At 41.8% G+C, this 22,649-nt stretch overlaps 1 protein-coding gene across 4 annotated transcripts in view; it reads right to left on the bottom strand.

Annotated features, from left to right (window-relative positions):
* Positions 1 to 7,495, bottom strand: part of TFDP2 (transcription factor Dp-2) — a 30,313-nt gene extending 22,818 nt beyond the window's left edge. For 3 of the 4 annotated variants that reach the window (XM_069864431.1, XM_069864434.1, XM_069864432.1), the window contains exons 1-2: positions 7,402 to 7,495; positions 1,451 to 1,517 (exon numbers count right to left, since the gene is read on the bottom strand). In XM_069864431.1, coding sequence (XP_069720532.1) covers positions 1,451 to 1,517; positions 7,402 to 7,416 — 82 coding nt within the window. In that variant the 5' untranslated portion in view covers positions 7,417 to 7,495. The remainder of the gene's footprint in view (positions 1 to 1,450; positions 1,518 to 7,401) is intronic. The other variant, XM_069864436.1, reaches the window with a different exon arrangement.
* Between the last annotated feature and the right edge of the window lie 15,154 nt (positions 7,496 to 22,649).

The raw sequence follows: 22,649 nt of genomic DNA, 5'->3' as shown, positions 1-22,649 counted from the left end.
CCAAACCCACCCACAGGCCCAGCCGACCTGCTGAGGAACTCGAACCATCTCAGCGGAACGAGGGCCAGCTCCAGTTTGCCTCGGCACCTCCCCCAGGGCTCTCTAAAGGAGAACCGGGGCCGCTGATCGCTGCTGGGCCCCGCAGTCATGCCCACACCCACGGGTGCGCCCGCCTGCTTGGCCTGGAGCACACCGGGGGTTTCTCCCAGCGGGCACGATCCACGCTCAAACCCTAGAGGAACAGCTAACGCCTGCGTACGGCCCGTCCCCAAGCCAAGAACAGCAACAATCGCCTCTGTTCTCCCAAAAGAGGAGAAAGGAGCATCCCTTTGGCACTCAGTAACCCAAGAGTAGCCATCCACTAAAGAATGAGAAGCAGGGCCAATTTTCTGTGTCCCAGAGAAATAAAAATGTAGGTGTCCTACAGGAGAAATTCTAATCACTCGTCTACCATGTACTTCTAGGTAAGGAAGCATCATCAGCTCAGCTTGCCAGAGCTGAACCATTCTGGCTGTAGCAATAAGAATCTACTACGTCAAAGACTAAAAACACAATTGAAAGTGACTTGCAGAAAGGAGGTAGCTGGACTGTGCTGTGCCGAGTTCCTAACAGCTTTTACCCAGTGACCATCCTTGCAATGAGCAGGCCCTGTTAGGTGATCATCCTGGCCATTTGTCAAGAGCCACCCACACGTGGCATTCCCTCTCGGATCCAGTGAGCATTCATCTGAAACCACATCCAAATGGAGATCCTTTAGCCAAGAGCCTTTTGCCTATGAGTTAAAGGCAATAAATATAGGAAAGTAAAGCAGTATTTATTCAGAAAGGCTGATGGCAGTGGTTCCTGAACTTTAAATCCTCAAGTTTTCTAATATTGGTAAGGGGCTGCAGTTTTCTTGTACTGGAAACCTGGTGCTGTGCTGGCTGCCAACACACTGGTTTAGAGTCAAAAGCAATTACACTCAAAATGCTAAGATGAAACAGGGCAGGACAAAACATAATTATTACTGCGAATCATCCAAAACACTCATAGAAGTACCACAAGATAGTACTGACCATGAAGTCACGCTTAGCCTTCTCTCCCATTCAGACTACAACAGAGTCTGGGAACTTTAAGGGTAGCGTGAAAATCAGGAAATCCAGCACATTATTAACCATCAAGAAAAGGACAAAAATAACCAGGGCTTATTTTATATTTTAGTTATTTTTACTACACTCTTTTTTTCCCACTCTGAAGATCTTCTACCCTTTGTTACCAACAACTGTGCGTCAGTAATGAAGCATCTACCAGTGTGGATGTATGAAATACATTTTTAACATTTAAATACTGAGTCTCCCAGACTCAACCAACCGTATGCAGTGAAATCAGCAGTACTGATTTAGTAAACATGAGAGAGAAGCAGGTCTTGATGTACACTTCTTTTCTATGTATACAAATAGAATTCTCTTACCTTTTGTTGGACTCTGGTTCTGATCTATAAATCCTTTCAAGTCTCCATTTGTGGAAGTCACACCAACCTGAACAAAACATTTTTGAAGTCTTAAAATATGATAAACCTTTCTATGTTTTCTAGTATGCAACCAACAGTATTACGAATGTTCTGCATTTCTGAAACATCATTATTTTATGGACAGTAGAGTCTAACAAGAACATGAGATTCAAAGCAAAGGATCCAAGACATTTATTGTGTATATAAAGACAAATTCTAATTTTAACTAAGTTCTTACCTAACAAAAGCCCTAAATAGTCCAATACTGCACTATACGTGAGCCAGGCAGCACATTTGGGCTGTTATGGTTTAAGTCCCTGTCCCCTCCAAGCCAAACAGAGCAGCTGCCACCAGTGACATAGCCGAAACAGGCCTGATGTCCAGCGGTCTCAGCACTAAGCTGCACTGTCTGCAGGTCTGAGGAGATGTGACTATCGATGTATTTGAAACACTTTCTAGGCTTCAGAGATAAACTGATTTACCCTGAGGGAGAATTACAAGAGACATGGAGAACATCAGTCACAGAGAATGGTGCATCTCAGATTTTAGCAAAGCATAGACAGGTGGAATTTGTATTGAAAAATGCAAGATCCCTGTTCCTGGATGAGGGATTGAAGAGATGGAAAGTCTCTCAGATCCCAGCTAGCAAATAATGGGCCCAGCAACAGCAAGTAACAGTAAGGCAGTTTCAGAGCATTATGCTTGCACCATCAATGTTCAACTAAGCATTTTGTTTTGCTTCCAAGACAGAAGCTGTACTAAGCACTGAGGGTCTGAGCTCTGTTGGAGCACTAGGCAATTAAACTAAATGCTACAAAATCTCTTTTTAAAATATTGTAAAGTTTGACTACTTCTGCCAATAATTGGCACAAAGAGTTCAGGCATCCAAGTTAAGAAGAAACAATCATACAATTAAGGGTCAAATACTTGCTTTATTTTACAGATGTACGTAGGAATAATGGAACATACGCTAGGGCTGCTCGGAGAACTTTTATCATAGCAAATTAGAGAATCATTAAACAGTAGCAACATAACACTAAAATAAACAACACAAGAACAAAACCCACCTACTACAAGCATTCAATTGCTCTGTTTCACGAAAAAACTTGTATTCAGCAAGTAATTTTTGGAGGGGAAAATCTGCACACAGCATTGTGACAGGCTCTTCTGAAACAACTCCTATTAAATTTTTTTTTGCCATCAGGAGCAACATACAGCCATTAACTGTTGCTGCACTGCCCTGATAATAAAATACTGCCTAAACGGGCTCAGTTCTATGGCTCCGTAAGCAAGCCCTTAGCTCTATATGCTCTATAGCTCACTGGTTTATCTGAAATGTTGTATCTGACTCGCTCTGTCCTGTCACCCCCAGCCTGAGCTGTTTCCAGCGGGCAGCCCAGAGCTCTGGCTGCTGCGGGCTGTGGGATCACCAGTTGTCGCTTTGGAACAGAGCGAGTCTGTCGCGTTTCCCTTTCCGCTCTGCCTTTTGTCCCCCAGCAGGTGGCAGCGGCGCAGAGGCGAAGCAGCCCGGCTAGGGAGCGGCAGGACCGCCTGGAGCGGAGCGGGGCGAAGAGGAGGAAGGCAAGAAGACAAACGCAAAACGTCTCCTATCGCGTTTCGGTAGCAGGTCCATAAGCAAAGCGGCAGCGTTCTAACAGTCCGCCCCCCGGGGGCTTGGACGGCGAGGGAAGTTCCCGTGGCGAGAGGCCACTGGGATTCTTACACTGAAAATGTATTCTTGAGGAGATCTTTAAAAGAAGAGGTTGGAAAGGTTAGGAACTCGCATAGCACGTAGCACTGAAAGGGCATTGCGACTGCAAAGCCAAGATGAAGAACCAGCACCCTGGATCATGCTACTGCTGCCTTTGCACAAACAGTAAGAGCATCAGCCTCTCCTCAGGAGCCCTGCAGATGCACAAATAGAAGAACACAAACAGGAGAACGTTGTGGTTCAGAGAAGGAACAGGGGAGCCACAGGGATAAATTCCAGATGTTGGCTATAGAAGCCTTGAAGCGTTCCAAGAGAAAGGATGAGGATTATGATTCCCACATCTTCAAAGACACCACTGCAACTTGCTCACAACTGAACCTTCAGCTCTAGATTTACACCTGTATGTTTCCCTATTGATTCATATTGGTGCTTCATTTAAACACAGGAGATGCTGCACACAGGCACTGCCAACTGCAGGTAACTCTCCAGCCATTAGGAAATTTTAAACATTTACATTTAATACTCTGAAATATTTAGATTATTGAAATGATTTAATATTTAAAGAAATGTAACAAAATGCTTGAGTTCTTTTTTTAATGTATCTTGTATTTCAGTGATTCAAATGATACAAAATTACAGCAGAATTTTAGTTTGCATAGAAATATGTATTTTCACGATGATGGTCCTAGTAACACATTTATAAAGAGCATCCAGTGGAAAGGAAAACTTCTCAATTTTTAAATCTTTGTATCCAAGCTCAGAAGAGCTTAAAAACACACTTGAATTTCATGAGCACTTAAATGAGAAGTGTGGCAGATCTAAAGGAGTTTGTTTCTCTTACAGAAGAATCATAACCAAGTCCTCAGATGAAGCAAAGCAGGACAGGATATTACACAACTACAGCAGAATGAGAACTTTATAGTATTCCATTTTGATGTCAGAGAGGTCCCAGGTCATGTTGTTATCTGGAGATTGCACCCCCCACTGCTTTTGGGAATCATGTCATTTAACCACTTCCAAGCTGAAACAAGCAAACAATCAAACACATAGGTATCTTTTATTACCCTCTGTACGGCTTGTCTAATATTTCTGTTTTATAACACTGACCCAGAGTACCTTGATTACTGGCTATGGCAAGAGCTGGCCTCCTGCTTCCGACCTTCTGCAGCGAGATGAATCCAGCCATGAAGACAAAGCAAGCACTTGGCAGGCCATTGCATCCTATGAAATGTTTTCAATTTCTTTCCCCCTTTCCTAGCAGGTGACTAAGATGTTTCCAAACAAGGCAGGGGGAAATAAAAATAGAATCACAACCAGAGTCTTGGAAAGGGCAACCTTATCACAAGCTGCTCTTCGGCTTATCAGCCTTCTGTGCAGCTTGACACATTGTTGAGGTATCAAGTCTCCACCTGCAATTCTTCCCTTTCCTTACAGGAATTAACTTTCCCATTCACTTGAAGTTTCTGTTCTCTCTGCGCTAGAATTAACCCAGATTATAGCATGTAGAGGTTGTAAATGGGTAGGGAATCCATTAACTGGCTGTTTTCTTACACCTGTAAGCTCTAACAGACTCATTGGTAGACATATCACAGCGGTATCACTTACAGAAACAACTCCAGCAGGACCTAAAAAGCACACTGTCATCATAAATGAAAAGCAACTTGCATGCACTATCAGTACAGAACAGCTACCGTCCTCTATATTGTTTTTAGAGAGTCTCCTGTGTAAGACAAGTGTTAAGGCTTGTTTGAAGCCCTCTTGACCAACTTTAGCAGTTAAATTGTTTCTTCTGTATGGACAAGTGAAAGGACATTATAACCATTTAACTGACCTCATCTATGACAAGAAAGCCATCCTCTGAGAAGAAGTGATAAATCACTTTACGAACATACGTACATAAATTCAAAACTAACAGTCTTATTCAAATAATCTGCCTGAGTCATATTACTTATTTTGTCCTAAAAGTAAGTTTATCATGAGTATTTGCTCATTTTTTTCCTCATTTCTCAATACTGTTTTGGTGCCTTCTTACCTGAAGGACAGATGGGAATGGAAGTAAAAAACAGACAAGAAAAATGCCTTTTATGATATAAGCAAAGAATTAAATAACCCATTATGACAGGGCAATTTAAATTATGGGTATTAAATCTTGGTATAATAGCCATATATATATAAACATTTCATCTCCAAAAGAATCCATAACTTTTACTTGACATTTTATTATTCATAGCTGTTTTGGTTGGACTTGTTTTCTAAGGAAGGTCAAATTACCCATAAGCAGCGTTCTATAAGCAGATGCTAGGCAGTGTCCCTCATTTAGAGGAAGTGTGCAGTAAGCCCAGGCTTGCTAATTCTCCCATCATGTACTCAAAAAGTGAGCTAAGAAAACAGTGATGGGGAACATTATCCATCCTACACACACATTTAATCTATGGAAACATTTTGCCATGTGCTTGAAGCACAAGCTTCCTCAGAGACAAGGTTGCTCAACACAGCTTGTTACGAATAAGGACAGAAAACTTATGACCCCACTTGCCTTTATACTATTACTTATTTTGCCAATCCTTTGCGTAAGTATACTTACCAAACATGAAAACTGAATTCTACTTTCATCTGCAACACAGGAACTTAATTTTTTACAGTAAACATTAGCTAAATGACTAGGTCTGCATATGCAAAATTTCAAAGCACACATACGAATAAAATACTTATTCTATAAAATAACTATAGCCTTACATTAAAGCAAACAACAATGAAAACATATTTCTATATACAGCACAGAAGTAGGTTACCCAGACTGAATGTCACACATTTGTCCTTAGCGGTTTTCAAATCCCAAAGCCCTGAACAAAGCACCAAACAACTGGGCTCTGAATTCAAGTGTCAAAGAGCTTTATGTCAAGCCCTGGGGTAGCTGGCCACCTGAGATCCCTTCCAAGTGATGGCCGTCTAGCACACAACACTCCACAGATTTTACTGCCATTGGTATTTATGCATTGACTGCATTGTATAAAAGGTCAAATCCACAAATAATTTGGATTGTGCAGATGTTCCAGGTACATCAGTACAATTTACTGATTTATGCTACAGTTGATCATGGCCAATGAAATAAAGTAAGTCAAGGGGCTTTGCATATGCACATCAATTTATGTCCGGCTTGTCAGCTTGAATCAGTCAAGCATGAGACATCCAAAAGCCTCACCTGGAACTACACACCAAATGAAGCTATTAAAACAGCCAAGAGAAAAGCAGTTTCTGAGACCTAAGAATGAATTTAACCAAACTATGCCCTTATCGCCAATCTAATCAAATAAGCATAAAAGCTTTTGAAGTTACTGAACAGAGAGCCATCCTGGGGTCACCTGCATTTTTATTGCAGGGTACTTCTTTAATCATGCTGGTCCCTAAACCTGTTCAGATTTAATTAGACTGCAGGATGCCCTACAGAGGCAGTCAACAGGTGAACTGCCCAGGGCCCAAAGTCATACTCAACTCATTGACCACCAAGCTTAATCAGAACTGTTCTCTATACAAATTGTGTCCCTCAGGAGGCGTAGTTCATTAAGCAGAAAACTAAGGTCAAAATGTTTGACACTTAACAAACTTCCTCAGAACTCAGGATAGAAGGATCAAATATAGCCTCTAGACACCACACTACAGGCTTGTTAATGCAGCAGGTGAAGAAATAGGAATGCTCTCAGTCTTCTAGAAATGAAGAGCATACCAACATTACCAAAGAAATATGCTGTGTTTCTGTTCTTTCTTGAGTTCCAAGACTTGGACTCAGTGGAAGGATTTTACTCTGATGCAAAGGTGAGATGCTTCAACAAAATGAGAAGTGCTCTGGTAAGTCTGAAGCAATGTTAGAGGAATCAAATCTTAAGCTGAAAAGGACCTGCAAGGATCAGTAATGAAACAGTACAAAGCACTGCCCCAGTTATCAACCTGACCTATAGCTGAGTAAACGGACATCCTTAAAGAACCTCTAATCAGTTTACCAAAATACTGCAGATGGGAGCAGAGTACACATTTGTCGTATACAAAAACGAGAAAGACTTTTAAATTTGAAGGCCTTTGTGTTTGATTTCTTGTATGGACAAATACTAGAAATCAAACACAAAGACCTTCAAATTTTGAAACCCAGAAGTGACTGGCAGCATGACAATAGAAAGAGTAATACATGTGGTAGAATTATACTTACATTTTTTGCCGTCATGTCAGACAATATTGCTTTAAATTCCGTAAAACCATAAGATATTCTTTTTCATCTTCACTGAATCTTTAAAATGAACATCCTGTAAGAAAGTTAACAAAATGCCTTAGTTAAAGTATAGTTTCAGTTACCTCTCCATCTGAAACTCTGCATCTCCAGAAGATAGCTTTTTCTTTTCTTTTTTTTTACTTTTTTGATAAAATCAATCGCCATGATAATCAGGTTTTGCATGGATCCTAGAAATGTACATTTCTTGGAATAGGCAGAGATGTAATCTTATATGTAAAGCTTACAGGCCCAGCTTACACAGCAGCCTAAGTATATTAATGTGCTGGCAATACATGTCACACCATTACTGAGGTCTTGCCATTAAAACCATCCAGTCATTTGCATCTAATGCAGACTGACTTTAAAAACTGGAAGTGAATTTTCTCCATCCTATCTGTAGCCTCCAAAACCAGAGAAAGCTCCTAGTTCCATCACTGCAGACATCCAAAGATCTTGACTAAAAGTAAGAAATATCCTGAGATGTACAGACACAGGAAACATTCAGTATTTTTAGGAAACAACCAAGAAAAAGCATTCCAGTTCAAACTCATCTTTTTAATATTTTCACGGCTTTATTAATTAAACCTATGCAATCAGAATTATAATATTATAATTCCAGGGAAAGACAAACATTTTGGTATACTGAAAAATACTTAAATTGACGTTTTTTTTAAAATGAAAGCTCCCAGAAGTCTTGCAGAAAGCAGAAGAAAACAAGTTACAAATGAATGTTGGCAGCACAAACCACTTTATAGATAGAACTAACTTGACAAAGCATTTAAGTACTTTGAAAGTACTTTATAAGCACAACTTGCTGTTAAAAATTGGACTACAGAAGACACATGAATTGCACTCAAATGCATAAGAGAGGGAGAACTGTTCACGCTTTCAAGTGTGGAATCAAATCAGCAAAATCTGTTGGAAGACGCCTAAACTAGTTACCAGAGAGGAGTCATCACTGCTTACAACAGAATTCACCAGCCACAAAAGCAGGTCACAATTCATGTTTCTTCCTCTGTATTTTAACCCACGCAAAGTTTGAGAATGGTCAGTGTCTTCACCTGCCTACCCGAGAAGTGCCAAAATTGGTTGCAGCAGCGCGTGTGGCTAAGGGGGAACTCTACCCTCACTGCAGTAGTGGTTCTGGACAATACAGAAGAATTTTAAATTCTTGAATATTTCTATAGAGTTAATGGAAAAACATTTTATTCAACTTAGAGATGGTCTCCATTTCCTGTTGAACAAGTTGTATTTATCTTCCTTAGTGCCTCCACTTATTGCAGCAGTGATTAAGTGATTACTCCAGCACAAGAACACCACATGATTCCATCTACTAAGACATTCTCCCATGAAAACTTACAAGTTGTAGTTTCTCAACAAAATATCCAAGAAGATAAGCCACATTCTTCTCTGCCTTCAGAGAGGACACTACAGAGGGGTATCTATTCACACCCTGGGAAGAGGGGCTCTGGATCTGTGCAGCAATCTTGAAACCTGAAGAGCCACAGAAAACCCATAAAGCTACTGTGGTCATGACAAAGAGTAAACACTGATTCCTTGCACTGCATCCAAAAATTATGATCTATGTGTCTTTTCTATTTCCACCTTCCTCCTCCTTCCACATAAATTCTCCAAATAGATCATCTGGAGCTCTGGCAAAAACTCATGAAGCATCCTGACCTCCCTCTCTTGCTTTAAGAGGCTTTACAAGTAATTTACTCAAATAAAACAGTTTAGAACACATTTGCTAAGCAGTTTTAACCCATTTACAGATAAGCAAACTAGTTTCATCTTTGACAAGTTATTTGCTGTCAAGCTTAGCGATCCAGAAGGCATTGTCCATAAGCTATTCCAGACCTTTGCCACAATGCTTCAGCCAGTATGAACAGTTGGTATTCTTCCAGCTTTATGAACACATTTTGTCAAGCTCGAGAAGCCAGACTTTGTGACCCCACCATCTGCCATGACCTCTTGTCAGGTTCAGACAAAAGAATCTACACAGATGGCCTCAAAATGGAGATTCCCTTCATTCCCAGTTGCTGTTTGACAGCTTGCACCACACAGATAGAGAAACATAAAACTCAACCTTTTTGTTCTTTTCTTTCTTCTCTAGCTGTTTCTACGGAAATGGCGCTGCAAAAGGACAGGTTCAGAGCCCAAAGCACAAGATACAAAGATTGCTTTATTTGAATTTGGTTGTCCCTTCAAAATCTAAGCTTTGGTTTATAACCCACTCCCATAATTCTGACTTTTGGTTAAATACCATATAGGACAGCAAGCTAACCGAAATGGCTGACTCGGTAAACTTGGAGTTGGCATTTCTGCTAGAACATATGTTGCCTAATCACTTATGCCAATGGCATTAAAAAGCCAGTTTGGGTACTGCATTTACAAAAGCCCAGATAATCAAGCTCTGGTTACAACAGAACAGTACAAGAGTGTTTATCTGTACCTATTTTCTTTACAAGTTAAAAGCCAGATCTGTTGTGAAGTTTCAGTGATACTGAAGCTGAATCCCAGTACAAGAAACAACCAGAAAAGTTATCTGCAGGCAAATATGATATTCCTTCCTAGGTTTCTTTTCTGTGGTCCAAAGCTTATTTTTAAATTATCCCTTTAAGATACACATACCAGCTAAAACCTAACAGCAGAAAAGAATAAAGCCCTGTACAATAACAATTTTCTGCGCCTGATAATGAAGCTTTACCAAACTTATCCTGGTTTTCTTTAGTTTTCTCTAATTCCTATCAGTACCCCAGGTATTGGACCTTCACGTAGACGAGCAACACAGATTCTCCCCAGACTGAGAAGCCACTCTCACTTCACAACAGAAAGTGTCATTTATGTAACTGTGACATCAGTATTAAACACCTACAAATTAAGACAACTACTAGACAGTTGCCTAAACAGTTATGATGAAAAGTCTTCAGGGAACACAAAAAATTGTAGGGCTATTTCAGTGTACTAGAATGATTTTTATCATCACCAAGGAGTGGTTTTTTTCATTTACTTGATCGAGAGTACTGCAAAAAGAAAATTATTCCAAATAACTGGGTCAGCCAAGAGGACAGAAGGTGCCATCCATTTTGAGAAAAAGAAACCCGTATAATACCAGCCTTTCCACTAGAAATTGGTTTAGATTCCTCAGCCCCCTCTCCGTAGTACTCACTTCTGAGCTACGGTTCTACAAGGCTGATTTCAGAAGACAGCAGTAACAAAAGGATTTCTTATGAATCAATACAAGCTTAGTTCTAAACCACTAATTTATGCACAGCATCTCCATGCATCAGACCACCTGTTACGCATATGTTGCTCCCTTGTGTCTCAGTTTTCAGACCAGTAAAATTTCAAAATTACGAAGCGGTTATCAGAAATCCACCTGCTCACAGGAAGCACTTCCTCCTCTTGTTCCTAACAAACATTTCGATATCCAACTCTTCTCTGAAGCAACTGAGCCGGAAAAGGGCCAATTTTAGTGAAAATTTCCGTGCGTACCAGTCAGATTAATTTTTTGATACCCCAAGAAATAGAACTACAACTTTGTTACGATATTTCTGAAATTCAAATTACAGATTTTGCATCTCATTAACATGATTCCATTGATTTGTCAATTTTTTTCCCCGAGTCCTCTTCAAATGACTTAGTCCCAGTTTTATCCTTTGTTTATGTACATGAGAAATAAACTTGGCCTACAAACTGCAAGAGATAGGAACACCCATGTCAATGTAACATCCAGTTTATCACTTAATAGACTTCAAAAAGCCAACCAAGGGCTGCATTCAACAAATCACACATATGGAATGGGAAATAAGTCACCATCTTCAGTTATCAGACAGTAATTTTTATTTTTAAAATATATTAGAAAGTAGCTTTTAGGAAACATTTGAAATGAACTCCCAGCATGACGTGCGCAATGAAAGCCCTGCAGGTACTACAACTTTTTCCAGCTTTCACTGTGAGCAACTGTATGCCTTCAAAAAAGCTCTAGCAGATAACACAAGGTGATTAGAGAGACTGAACAAAGGAAATTTAAGGGACTCAACTGCTAAATGATATTTGGAGTTTTTAACAACATAACTTCAGTAATGAGTTTAAAAGCTTTTATGAGACTTAAAAGACTGCAACCTATGAATGCAAAGTAGAGAAGGTTTCATTACTACACGACACAAACCCGAACCAAGCATGACTGCTTTAAACCAGATGCAAATGGAAGATATAACTGCCTGAACCTAATCTGAAAGTTAAGATCTCATCTTGTAGTTTGGGGGTACCAACTGACACACAAGAAATTGGATGGAATAAAACCAAGTGCCTACAATTGACCAGGTTCTCCTAAGTTGATGTGAGTGAGGAAAATGCCAACGTATCATCAGAACAAATTAACCAACAACTCCTCACATAGTCTCCTAACTATGACCCCGATTTACACAGTGCGAAGAACCTGGAAAAACAGACAAGACCTACATGCAAGTTCAATTAGCATAAACTGTAGCACTCAAGCTACATAACAAACAACAAACATATAGCGTGGTTTGCCAAAAAGCATGTCAGGGGAAATGTCCCTTTAAGAACCTCATGCGGCATGTATTCAGAAAAGAAATTAATCAGATCTCTTTCAATGCTCTCAGACTCGATCCCAAATACTACATCCCCATTACTCCCAGTACTCCCTATATTTACTCTCAACATTGTACATATAACATGGCCAGAAAAAGCACCGTTCCCAGGGGCTACTGAATATCTTATGTCCCAGGGATGAAAACAGGTCTGAGTGGATGAAGAACACAAACCACAAGATTAAAATACAAAGCTGTAATCAAACTCTCCCCTATATTAAAGTGTTTAAAGTCTCCAGGCACTTAACTGCACTGCTGAGCCTCAAGTTCTGCTGCTTGTCCAGACCCAACAGTGCTGAGACTTGCATCCCATCAACCTGGAACTAGATATTCCTTCCCTCAAGTGACTTAGTTTCTTAAGCATGCTCTTAGACATGTCCAATGTCATGGAAGTACTAGCGGTAAACCACACATCTAAGAATAGGAGCAGCACTCATGGCTTATTTCAGAATCAATGAGGTGAAGCATGTCCCCTGTTGCTCAGATAAGGAGGACGTAACATTAAACATGTGGAATAACTCCCAATACTTGAACCTTCAAAGGCTCTTTTAATTCCCAAACCAGCTGACTGTCATTCATGATAAAGTACTCAGGGCTTGACATCAGAACAGCAGAGAATATTCATGCAGCACTGGAAGAATTAAGATTATCTAAAATTTCTGTTTGAGTTTCACAGACAACTCCACTCAGCACAGATGTGCAGAGATGCACTTGGAATTACCAGAAAGTTAGCTTCTGTTCTTTGAAGAAGACAATCTATTCTATAAGCTTATCTTTTGTTCTCTAACTAGGTTTCTAGCTCAGGGATTTTCCCATAGCAGACTACTAAACAGGGCACAACATTTGGGAGTCTGCCGCCTCAGTGGAAAGAGCCATGTACAACTGCTTTTCAGAGTAACGAGCACACTGTATTTTCACAGACATATTTTTGCCTTAAGAAATTTCATTTTAGCAGCAGATTGACATTTGAAAGAAGTCTGGTGATCTATATGAATGCCTGTGAAGTGTCTTGGTAAGAAAGCCTGGTGCATCGCCAAAAACACATCAGCTCCTTTTGCAATTAAGCTCAGCGGAAAAGAGCATCTTTTTGTTTACCAAGAGTTCAAATGAGCTTCTTGCTACCACCAGCTCCTGTGCCATATGATAAGTCAGAGATACTCTAGAATCTAATCCAGTCTTGTAATGGGGTTTAATTTTGAGATTTTAACGTTTCTACAGTTATCGGGACATTGACAAACACACAGAACGATTTAACCATCCTGCTGAGATACACTTTTCTCTAAACCCTGCAGCTGGAAGGATGTTAACATCCAATGAGCTGAAGATAATTTTACATTTGCACTTAATTAAAGATCCCCAAGTTACACAGGCATAAAGAACGTGATGATGGAGAGAGATTTAGTAACCATTTCCTACATTTTCCTTATAATTCACTAGAAGCTTTGTTCTTGTTTAAAGCCTTTATTTATTCTTCACTGAACACTGGCAGAAAGATAACAAAAAAAAAATCACACTTCTTTAGTTATAATTCAGTACAATGCCAAAAAGGAATTTTTGTAGTGATGCACAAGCCCATGAAACAAGGTGCACTGATCCACAATCCTGCCTCTGCTATCATTGCTAGAAAGGATCTTCCACTTTTCTCCACCTCTTCCACTTTCTGTTCCCCATGTACTTGCTCTCAATAATTCTCACTCCTACCTGGCCCCCTCAGTGAGCCAATTTGGTTCCAGTGCTGCCAAAACAGTAACAAAAGGACTGAAATGGGGAACAATAAAGTTTTCCGTGTACTGCCACTGAATGACAGCTGAGATGACCATCTAGGCCTGTGCACGGGACAGGACTAAACCAACAGACGGAGTGAGCAGCGTGAGCAGTTCAGTCTGGCTGGCAGAACCACATCATGACTTTGTTTCTGAAAAAAATAATTTCTGATCTCCTGAAAATTTACTTATGCGTTGAAATGTGACAAAAAAGTTAGTTATGGTTTGGTTGTATGAAGACTACTTCATGCTTCTGAAGCGTTCACTGGAGTGCATGCATACTTCAAAGCCCATTACAAAGAAGTTGGATCTTTTGTCTTCAGATCATAGCTTTCCAATTTCTCATACAACAAGAATCAGAATGAATAATTTGCCTTTGACAGACCACAGAAGCCTGCTGTTATACAGAATCAATACACAGCTTGAAATTTGGTCAGTTGTATGTATGAAGTTATTGATTTTAAAAAATGTTTAAATGTGTTTGCAATTGGAAGCTGAATTTTAAGTAAACTGCAGCTTAGGACAATTCCATTGCACATTTCAGAGAACAGAAATATATCTGTCAAGCTTCTCAGATTTCAAGGTCAAGCATATAATGAAGGGAGAAGTTACTTAACTCTTTCCTTACAATAAATAGAAAGCCCATGCACACAAAGGTTTTTGATTTTCCTCTGGGGACATAAACTCGCTCTCACTTGTATATCCTGATCTCATTCATAATTATTGGTCATGTTATAACCACAATTTATATTACAGGTCAATTACACTTATTCTGGTAATTATAACTATTGCTCAGATGAGAAAGGTTTAATATTTGAATGACTGTTACAGTTCATTAGTAACTTTTAATATGTTAAAGCATTGGCATTCATAAGCCTTAATGAGCAAATACTGATTTGTTTGCTTTAAGACTTTAATTCCCGCAAATATCCTCATAATAGCTGGTACCAAAGTGAAGAATTCATCTATGCGACTCCACTAAAACGTCACAGCCTTACAGACAACGTGTACTTGCAGCAACCTTACAATTACATTCTGGACATATGACCTTATTTTTCTTGTTTCTCCTGACATCTTGGGCTGAAATTCCCAATAATAACACTGTTAACAAAAACGGTCACTTGCTCACACAGAACACTTCTGCTACCATGGGGAAATGGATTATGAGTTCCAATTAAAGCAACCTTTTCATGCATCCAGCCAGATGATATGATCACCTGACAGAGGTTAGTACAAATGAGAGAACTGAAGAGGTTTTAAGACAGAACTGAAGCAGTTGGTATTTCCACCCAAACTGAGACAAAGCTGGCAGCAACAGCAATCTGATGAAACAGGAGAAACCTGACTTCCCAAATGGAGGAGCATGGCCTAACTTCCACAGGAAAAAAAGAAATTAAGCTGCAAGACCAGAATTAACTTCTATAGACCAAAATCCATTTGTGAATGTAACAAAAATCCTATGTTCAGGACACAGGCACTCCATTCACTGTGAGGAAAGAATCGGCTGTATACAAATAGGAGAAGCATAATCACAGCTACCATCACTGTTTCCTCTTACCACAGTTCATGTAAAACCTGATGGCTAGGGCACGTCTCACTAATTGAAATAATGTAAAACCAGTCAAAAGAAAAGGAACATCACCTTTATAAAATGGATTATTTCTAGAAGCTACGTTAAGCAGCAGTGGGTCTAGAAGTTTTGTGAAAAACTTGGATGTTTATGTCTATCAAATACCTAAAGGGACTGTAAACCAGGAAGATCACAGTGTCGTAAGGATTCTGTATGGTGCCTTTAAAGATCCTTCTAAAAGAGACCCCTCAGCAATTCATGCTTAAGTGATTTGGGAAGTTAACAATATCAAGTTGTCTTTTACCTCTCTTATCGCTACAGAAGGAATGAAACTGTATCAACACCTGAACTGCTGCAGTTCACAACCAAGCCTCATAACAAAACCAAATACTAATCTCTTTTCAGCTTAGTTTCAGTCTGTTTTGACAGACAAAACTAAATGTGAGCTGGCCAAAGCATTATTTATCACCAATTTGGCACTACAAAAATCAGAGAATTTCTATAGGCTTCAGTAAAGACAAATCTTCTCACAAGTGGCTTCAGTGGGCTGTGGATTTTGCAAACTGTGTTCCAAAGATGAATGCCTGGCACAATAGTATGTGAATAGCTACATGTAGTAGAAGTTATTTCTAAATATCATCCCTTTTCATTTAAAAAGTACATCACTACATCCATAAGTCCCTTGAAACAGGATATTCTAGACAGCTGTGCTTTTGTTACAGGTTCTACTAATACATATCTTAGTATATGCATTACTAGAATATAATATAATATAAAAAAAATAATATAATCTCCCAAACTGAACTGTGATAGGTATGCACTTTGATTTGCTTAGACTAATTTTTATGCTATTAACATCGGAAAGTATAAAAGCAAACTTGAACTGCCTGTAGAGACCTTTACTGGAACTATCCCTGCACACAGGAAAGCAGACAAAGCAGCAAAGAAGTTCCTTTAATGAAATCGTACGAATAAGATCACTTACTACTGCTGCACCTTCTTGCAAAAGAACGGTAGTCTGTGAATCAAATAATGGGTGAAAATAACCCAATTAATTCCATTCTAATACTGCATGTTACCAAAAAGCCACCAAGAACTAAGCCCAGAAGCTGCTACAGAGTGGTCAGTCCTTGACACATTTGCACCTTTCTGCACTATTTCTGGCACATACCTAGTTTTCAGGTCTCACAACAGACCATTTACACTATCAGCTCTGACACAGTAAATGTACTATTACCACACTAAGACATTTGGATTATTTTCCACTGAATACCTAAAATTTTATAGACCTGTCTGATTACACAGAAGAACTTGTGGCATATTTCCTTGTGCCAGACAAGTTTATTGTCCCTATTTTGAGATTCACTGTTGATTCATTAGTAGTCATGTCCTGTGAATGTAATTGGAAAGGTAGAGGAGAAATTCTTAATCATTACACCAAACATTATGTCGAAAAAGTAAACTATTTAGGAAATTGTCGCTTTATATTAAAGACAATCCTAAGAAGGCTATTGTAAAGTAGCATATCAGCACAACTGCAATTCCAAGAATGAAATTATTATACTAGCTGTAACTAGAGAACTCATTCTGCTCCACATTTGGATGTAAAGGTTTAAACAATACTATCTACACAGTATGGGCTGCAACTTCCCTCCTGTGACCATATCATGTCACCCTTCTGTTGCTTTTTGAGATTTACACTAAATTCTCCTGTAGGCACGTGAAGAGGTCTGCACTTAAACCAAATAACATTATAAATTCTTGAAAGAGACAGAAAGTTGGCATTTTTTTCCACAAGATCTACAACGCCTTTAGCCAAACCCACTGAAACATCTTCACCGTGAGGGTGCTCACAGCTGCCGAGGAAGTATGTCCAGATGCCCAAGAGACTATATAGAGTCACATATGACATATACAGAGTCACGTATGACATATACAAGAGCAGATGAAGCTAAAGAATCCTCCTGTATTATTGACAGCTCTTGCAGAACGGCACCATGCCTTTAGCCAGCTGAATTGTTTGGCCTACCCCCTTCCCAGGGGATGATTGCTGTCACAGTGCTGTACTGAAAGCCACACCTTATCGCTCTGTAAAGCACGGTTGCCAGTCAGAACCCTCTGTGGCAATAAAGAGCATTCCTTGCAGTGGCGTGTGCTCTCTGTGAAGTTAAGTACATCAAGATAGTACAAATCAAACGGTTGCGTTACAGTAGTGATTTCTGCACAAACAGGAAGGGGCTAAAAGGAAGCCAAATAATTTGACAGTTAAGTGAGGTAACTCCTCAGCTCACCCATGAGACAAGCTTAACAGTATTTAATAATTTCTTTTTTTTCCCTTAATACAGAACCAAGTCACGTAACTTATGCTTTCCTCTTCTAGGGGCACTAGGCTCACTTCACAAGAAAGTTTTCAAAAGAGAAGAATTTACCCCTTTTTTTCCTCTCGTGACCACCTCTCCTGTCAAGTCTTTCCTTTAATGCAAATTTTTCCTTACTCTTTCATCTTTCTTCAAAGTGCTGCAGATAGCACTCTATACGCTGTTCTGAAGAAGAGCTCCTAAAATTCAGCACTTCCCTACCTACAAAACATCTCCAAGTACACACAGCACTGGCACAAATACAGGCTGTGAAATACAGGCCTGCATTTGTTCTGTAACATCGCTCATCTGTTGCGAGTCTTTGCCCCATGTACACGAACCAGACATATTTTGTATAAGACGGGATATAACACGATGAAACGAACTACAGTTAGTTTCAGAAAGGTGAAGAAATGGAGCAAAAATTACCCATTTCTCTTACTAACATAAAATTATTTTTCTAATCAGATTATATCAAGTAGCTACAACATCATGCAAGCTTCAACGTCTGGCTTTGTCTCTTGTCAGCACAATTAAGCTACATCAGTGATAGTAGTTGGGAATAAAAAAATCTATCAGGTGGTAAAAGAATTAATGAAGAGACACAAAAAGAAGTGACTTCCAAATTACAAAAACTGAGCAAGGAATATTTTTAAGATTTTTGCGCAACGTGTTAAATCACATAAACATAAACCATTCATTTTCTACGTCAATTCAAAATTGAGCGAGAAAATGAGAACCAAAGTCCTTTTGGGGAGGAAAACCCCCCCGGGCCCCGCTCGCACCACCCCTTTACCGGGTGCGGCAGCGCCTCCGATGCGGTTTTCTCCCACGCCGCAAGGAAGTTTGCTTATTCCCTATTTTGCTCCCATTGTTTGCGTTGCCGGCCGGGAGAGCCCCGCGGCCGGGGGCGGCCTCCGGGCCGCTCTGCCCCGAGCCCCGCCCGCCGGCACCGGCGCCGCCTGCCTCCTCCCGGCCCCCAGCGCCCCCCCGCATCCCCACCTTTTTCTACCTGCTCCCCTTTTCCCGACCCTCGCTTCCCCTGCCCCCATCTTTCCCTGATTCCCCCCTTTTTCTGAACCCCTTCCCCCTGCTACCCCCTTTTTTCTGCGCTCCCCTTGCCCCTCTTTTCCTGACCCCCATCCCCCCGCCTCCCTATCCCCCCCGTTTTCTGCCCTCACTCCTTGCCCCCCCTTTTCCTGACCCCCCCCGCCCTCCACCCCCTCTTCCCTCACCCTCCATCTTTTCCTGACCCCCCTGCCCCTGTTCCCCCCATCCCCTCCCTTTTTCTTCCCCTCCTCTTCCTGACCCCCCTTTCCCCTGACACTCCCCATTTTCCCTGAACACCCCCTTCTCCCTGACCCCTTCCTTTTCCATGACCTCCCTCCCTCCTTTTCCCTGACCCCCATCCCCTCTTTCGCCTGACTCCGCTTTTCCCTGAACTCCTCCTTTTCCTGACCTCTCTTTTCCCCAACCCCCAATCCCCTGCCTTTTCCCTGACCCCCCTCTTTTCCTGACCCCCCCTTTTCCTTAACCCTCCTCCTCTTTTCCCTAGCCCCCCCTTTTCCCTGACCTCCCCATCCCCTCCCTTTCTCCTGACCCCCCTTTTTCCCTGACCCTCCTCTTTTCCTGACTCCCCCTTTCTCCCTGACCCTCCTCCTCTTTTCCTGATCCCCTCTTTTCCCTGACCCTCCCCCCTCCTCCCCCCGTCGCCTCCCCCCACCCCGCTCACCCGCGGCCCCGGCGAGGCAGGCGCGGGCGCAGGCGGCCCGGTGGCAGGCAGGCGGGCTCGGGCCGCCCGTGGGCCGGGGCCGCTGTCCCCGGGAGCGCCGGGGCGGCTGTGGGAGCGCCCCGGCCCCGCTCCCCGCGCTCGGCCCCGGCTCCGGCTCCCCCGCACAAGCTTGGCGGCGCCTGCCAGCCGCGCGCGCCCATTGGCCGGCGCGCCGCGTGACGTCAGCGGCCCGCGCGGCGCCATTGGCCGCGGCGCGTGTGTGTACACAGGGCGCGCGCCAACCCGCGCCCCCGCCGCGCCCCCGCCCCCCCCGGGCCCGGCGCTGAGGGGCCGCCCGGCAGCGCTGCCCGCGCCGCCCCGGGCCGCGGCCTCCCCCTGCCTCAGGGCAGAGAACGTCTTCCTCGTGGAATCCAAACCTTCCCCCTTCTAATTTAAAGCCATTCCCCCCCGTCCTATCACTCCCTGCCCTTATAAAACCCCCTCCCGAGCTTTCCTGGAGCCCCTGTCAGTCCTGGAGGCTGCTCTAAGGTCTCCCCAGAACCTTCTCTTCTCGAGGCTCTGTACGCTGCGTTTTAGAGATATCTAGAGTATGGACCAAAACCGATAAACTTGTGTTTGCTTGCTTCGCAGACAACATTAAATGCTCTAGAAAAACATATTTGATCCTATCTCCTTTGCTGGAAAGGGAAGAAACGTCAAAAACCAGATGTTCACCTGTTAAGAATTATGAAAGGAAGGCCTAAGGAAAACCTTGGCAAGCAAGAACCATGTGTTTACTTCAGTGGGATAATCCACAACTGAAAATCTAGCCTGTGCCCAGTAATGTGCTGACTGTGTGGTTTTAGTTTCTTTTCATCCTCTATAAAATACTTTCATGACATGCAAAAAAGACCTTTATCAGTATTGGCAGTGTTACACAAGACACCGTCATGAAAGCACTTAAAAAATGCAAGCTATTGTGTGTTCTCTTGGAGACCCCGCGAGCCGGTACGATCACAATAGCTGACATAAAGGCAACCCGAGCGTGCCCTGACAGCGCAGAAGGCATGCGCTGCCTTACCAAAGGGAGCAAAAGAGAAGCAAACCAGGTTGGCTGGTTTATTGCACTATTCAGTGCTTAGGTCAGGTAATTCAAATACTTGAACTCAAACCTGACCTCAATAAAGACAACTGTGCTTGCTTCCAATACCTTTTTAGTTCATTAGACTATTTACTCTTCTGAAAGGAATGCTGATGAATTCAAGCCGTGTACTGTAACTGACAGTGAACATGAGAAAACAGGCATCCCGGCCATCAGGGCTAGAAACAGTGGAGATGTCACTGCTGCAGTTTGCATTTGCTTTCAGCAGCAGGCTGAAGAGGAGAGGACTACAAATATACACTGCTCAGCTTGAGGCAGCTGACAGTGATCCGTTTGCTCAAGGGCAAGTATGGTATTGCTGTAACATTCTAAACTAACACCTAGACTTTCAGAACTTACAGGAATCCTCAGTTTTATCCCGGAGTGATTGCTGCATTGAAAACCATCTTGGAATTGGTTTTTTAGACATGCTATGGTGTGTGTTTAGTGGCTACTTACAGTAAAGCCGGCACTGCAGGAAGTAAAGTCTCCCTCCAGAAACATCCAACGGTCTCCCAGCCTTGGAACCCCACCTTGTTCCCTCTGGCTGGTCACATCCCTTTCAGATCCCCCACCCTTCCTCTTTCACAATGCATTGGTTTTCATTCATTGCTAGTTTCATTGCTTTCTTGTTTGAAGAGGGGATCACGACCATGTCTATATTTTTGGCTTGGACCAGTAAAAGCACAACCCCTGCTCCATTCCCTGCCCCACTGACTGGCAAGAAATGGTTGTCATCTTTTTCCACAAGGCTGCTATTTTACTGCTGAGCCTCTGTGCTGTGCTCTGACCCTGGAAACAGTGGGACTAGTTGAAGGATCTTGCTACAGAGATTATACCAAACAGAAGCTAGCAAGCTGAAACACCAACTCAATATTTTCCTTCTTTACTTTCTTCTGAAAAAGCAAGTATTAAATGCTGTTGTCAAAAACAGATGAGAGCGACTGAATTAATTTCACATAAAATTAGCTCTTACAGGAAAGAAAACAATACTTAAGAGAAAACTGTACTCAAAAATCTTGGCCAAGTTCATTACAGTGAGATTTTAAACATAGCTGACTTGATTCTTTTCTTAGGTATGTAAGAAGACTAGTATGACATCTGCTCAGTATGTCTACTTTATCTGCCTTTTCTGTCGACAGGCAATAATTAATCCAGTAATATTGAGATCCCTCCCCAGCATTAAAGGAATTTTTCATGCCATGTATATGAGAGGACTGTATGTTGTTATGAATGACAACACTGCCAAATCGGGGTGAAATTATCTACCATCAGCACCACATGGACCCATGAAAGCAGGATGCCCAAAGATCATCAATACATCTCTCAACTGAATCTCCCATCTTCATATGCCTGATGAGATGCATTACTGCCCGGTCCTACATAAAAGACTCACAGTCTCAACACGGTGCACCTCTTAAAATGATAAAACTAGTTACGATTTTCGTGTTATCTTCACTATCAAACTCTGCTGATAGCAAAAGTAAAATTGCACATACTTTTGAAACTGATGAAACCCACAGTGGCAAATAGTTATCCAGGACACTATCTAGAGCATAATGCCTTGGGTATCTTCTGTCTTTCTAGCAGTGCTATGGCCACGACAAAACCCACCACCATGTAAAGGTGCAGTATAAAGCACATGCTCACTGGGTCACCTTGAGCAGAGTGGTTTGAACACAATCACATTCAGCTCCATCTGGGAATGCTACTGGAACACTCATCAAGCCCAGCAAACCCACCAAGCTATTGAGTGAACATGTCAAGGAGCCTCCATGGAGACGGTAGCAGGTGGACGTAATCCCCAGGCAGACTTTGATGAAGCCAAACTCCTTCAGTAAGATCAAAGTCTAGGATATCCATGAATGAGGCACAGCCTTCTGCTTGAAATGCCAGACAAAACCTTTCTGTGTGGCCTGATAGAACCTTCATTCTTGCCACTGAGCATTTTCTTTACCTGTGAGGCTGAGATGATAGAGGAAACCACAAGCTGGAGATGGGTGTCGAAACAGAGCCAGTGTTCTGCATAT

The sequence above is a fragment of the Phaenicophaeus curvirostris genome, chromosome 10 (genome assembly GCF_032191515.1).
Source record: "Phaenicophaeus curvirostris isolate KB17595 chromosome 10, BPBGC_Pcur_1.0, whole genome shotgun sequence".
NCBI classification, from domain to species: Eukaryota; Metazoa; Chordata; class Aves; order Cuculiformes; family Cuculidae; genus Phaenicophaeus; species Phaenicophaeus curvirostris.
This window is presented reverse-complemented; position numbering and strand designations above follow the sequence as displayed.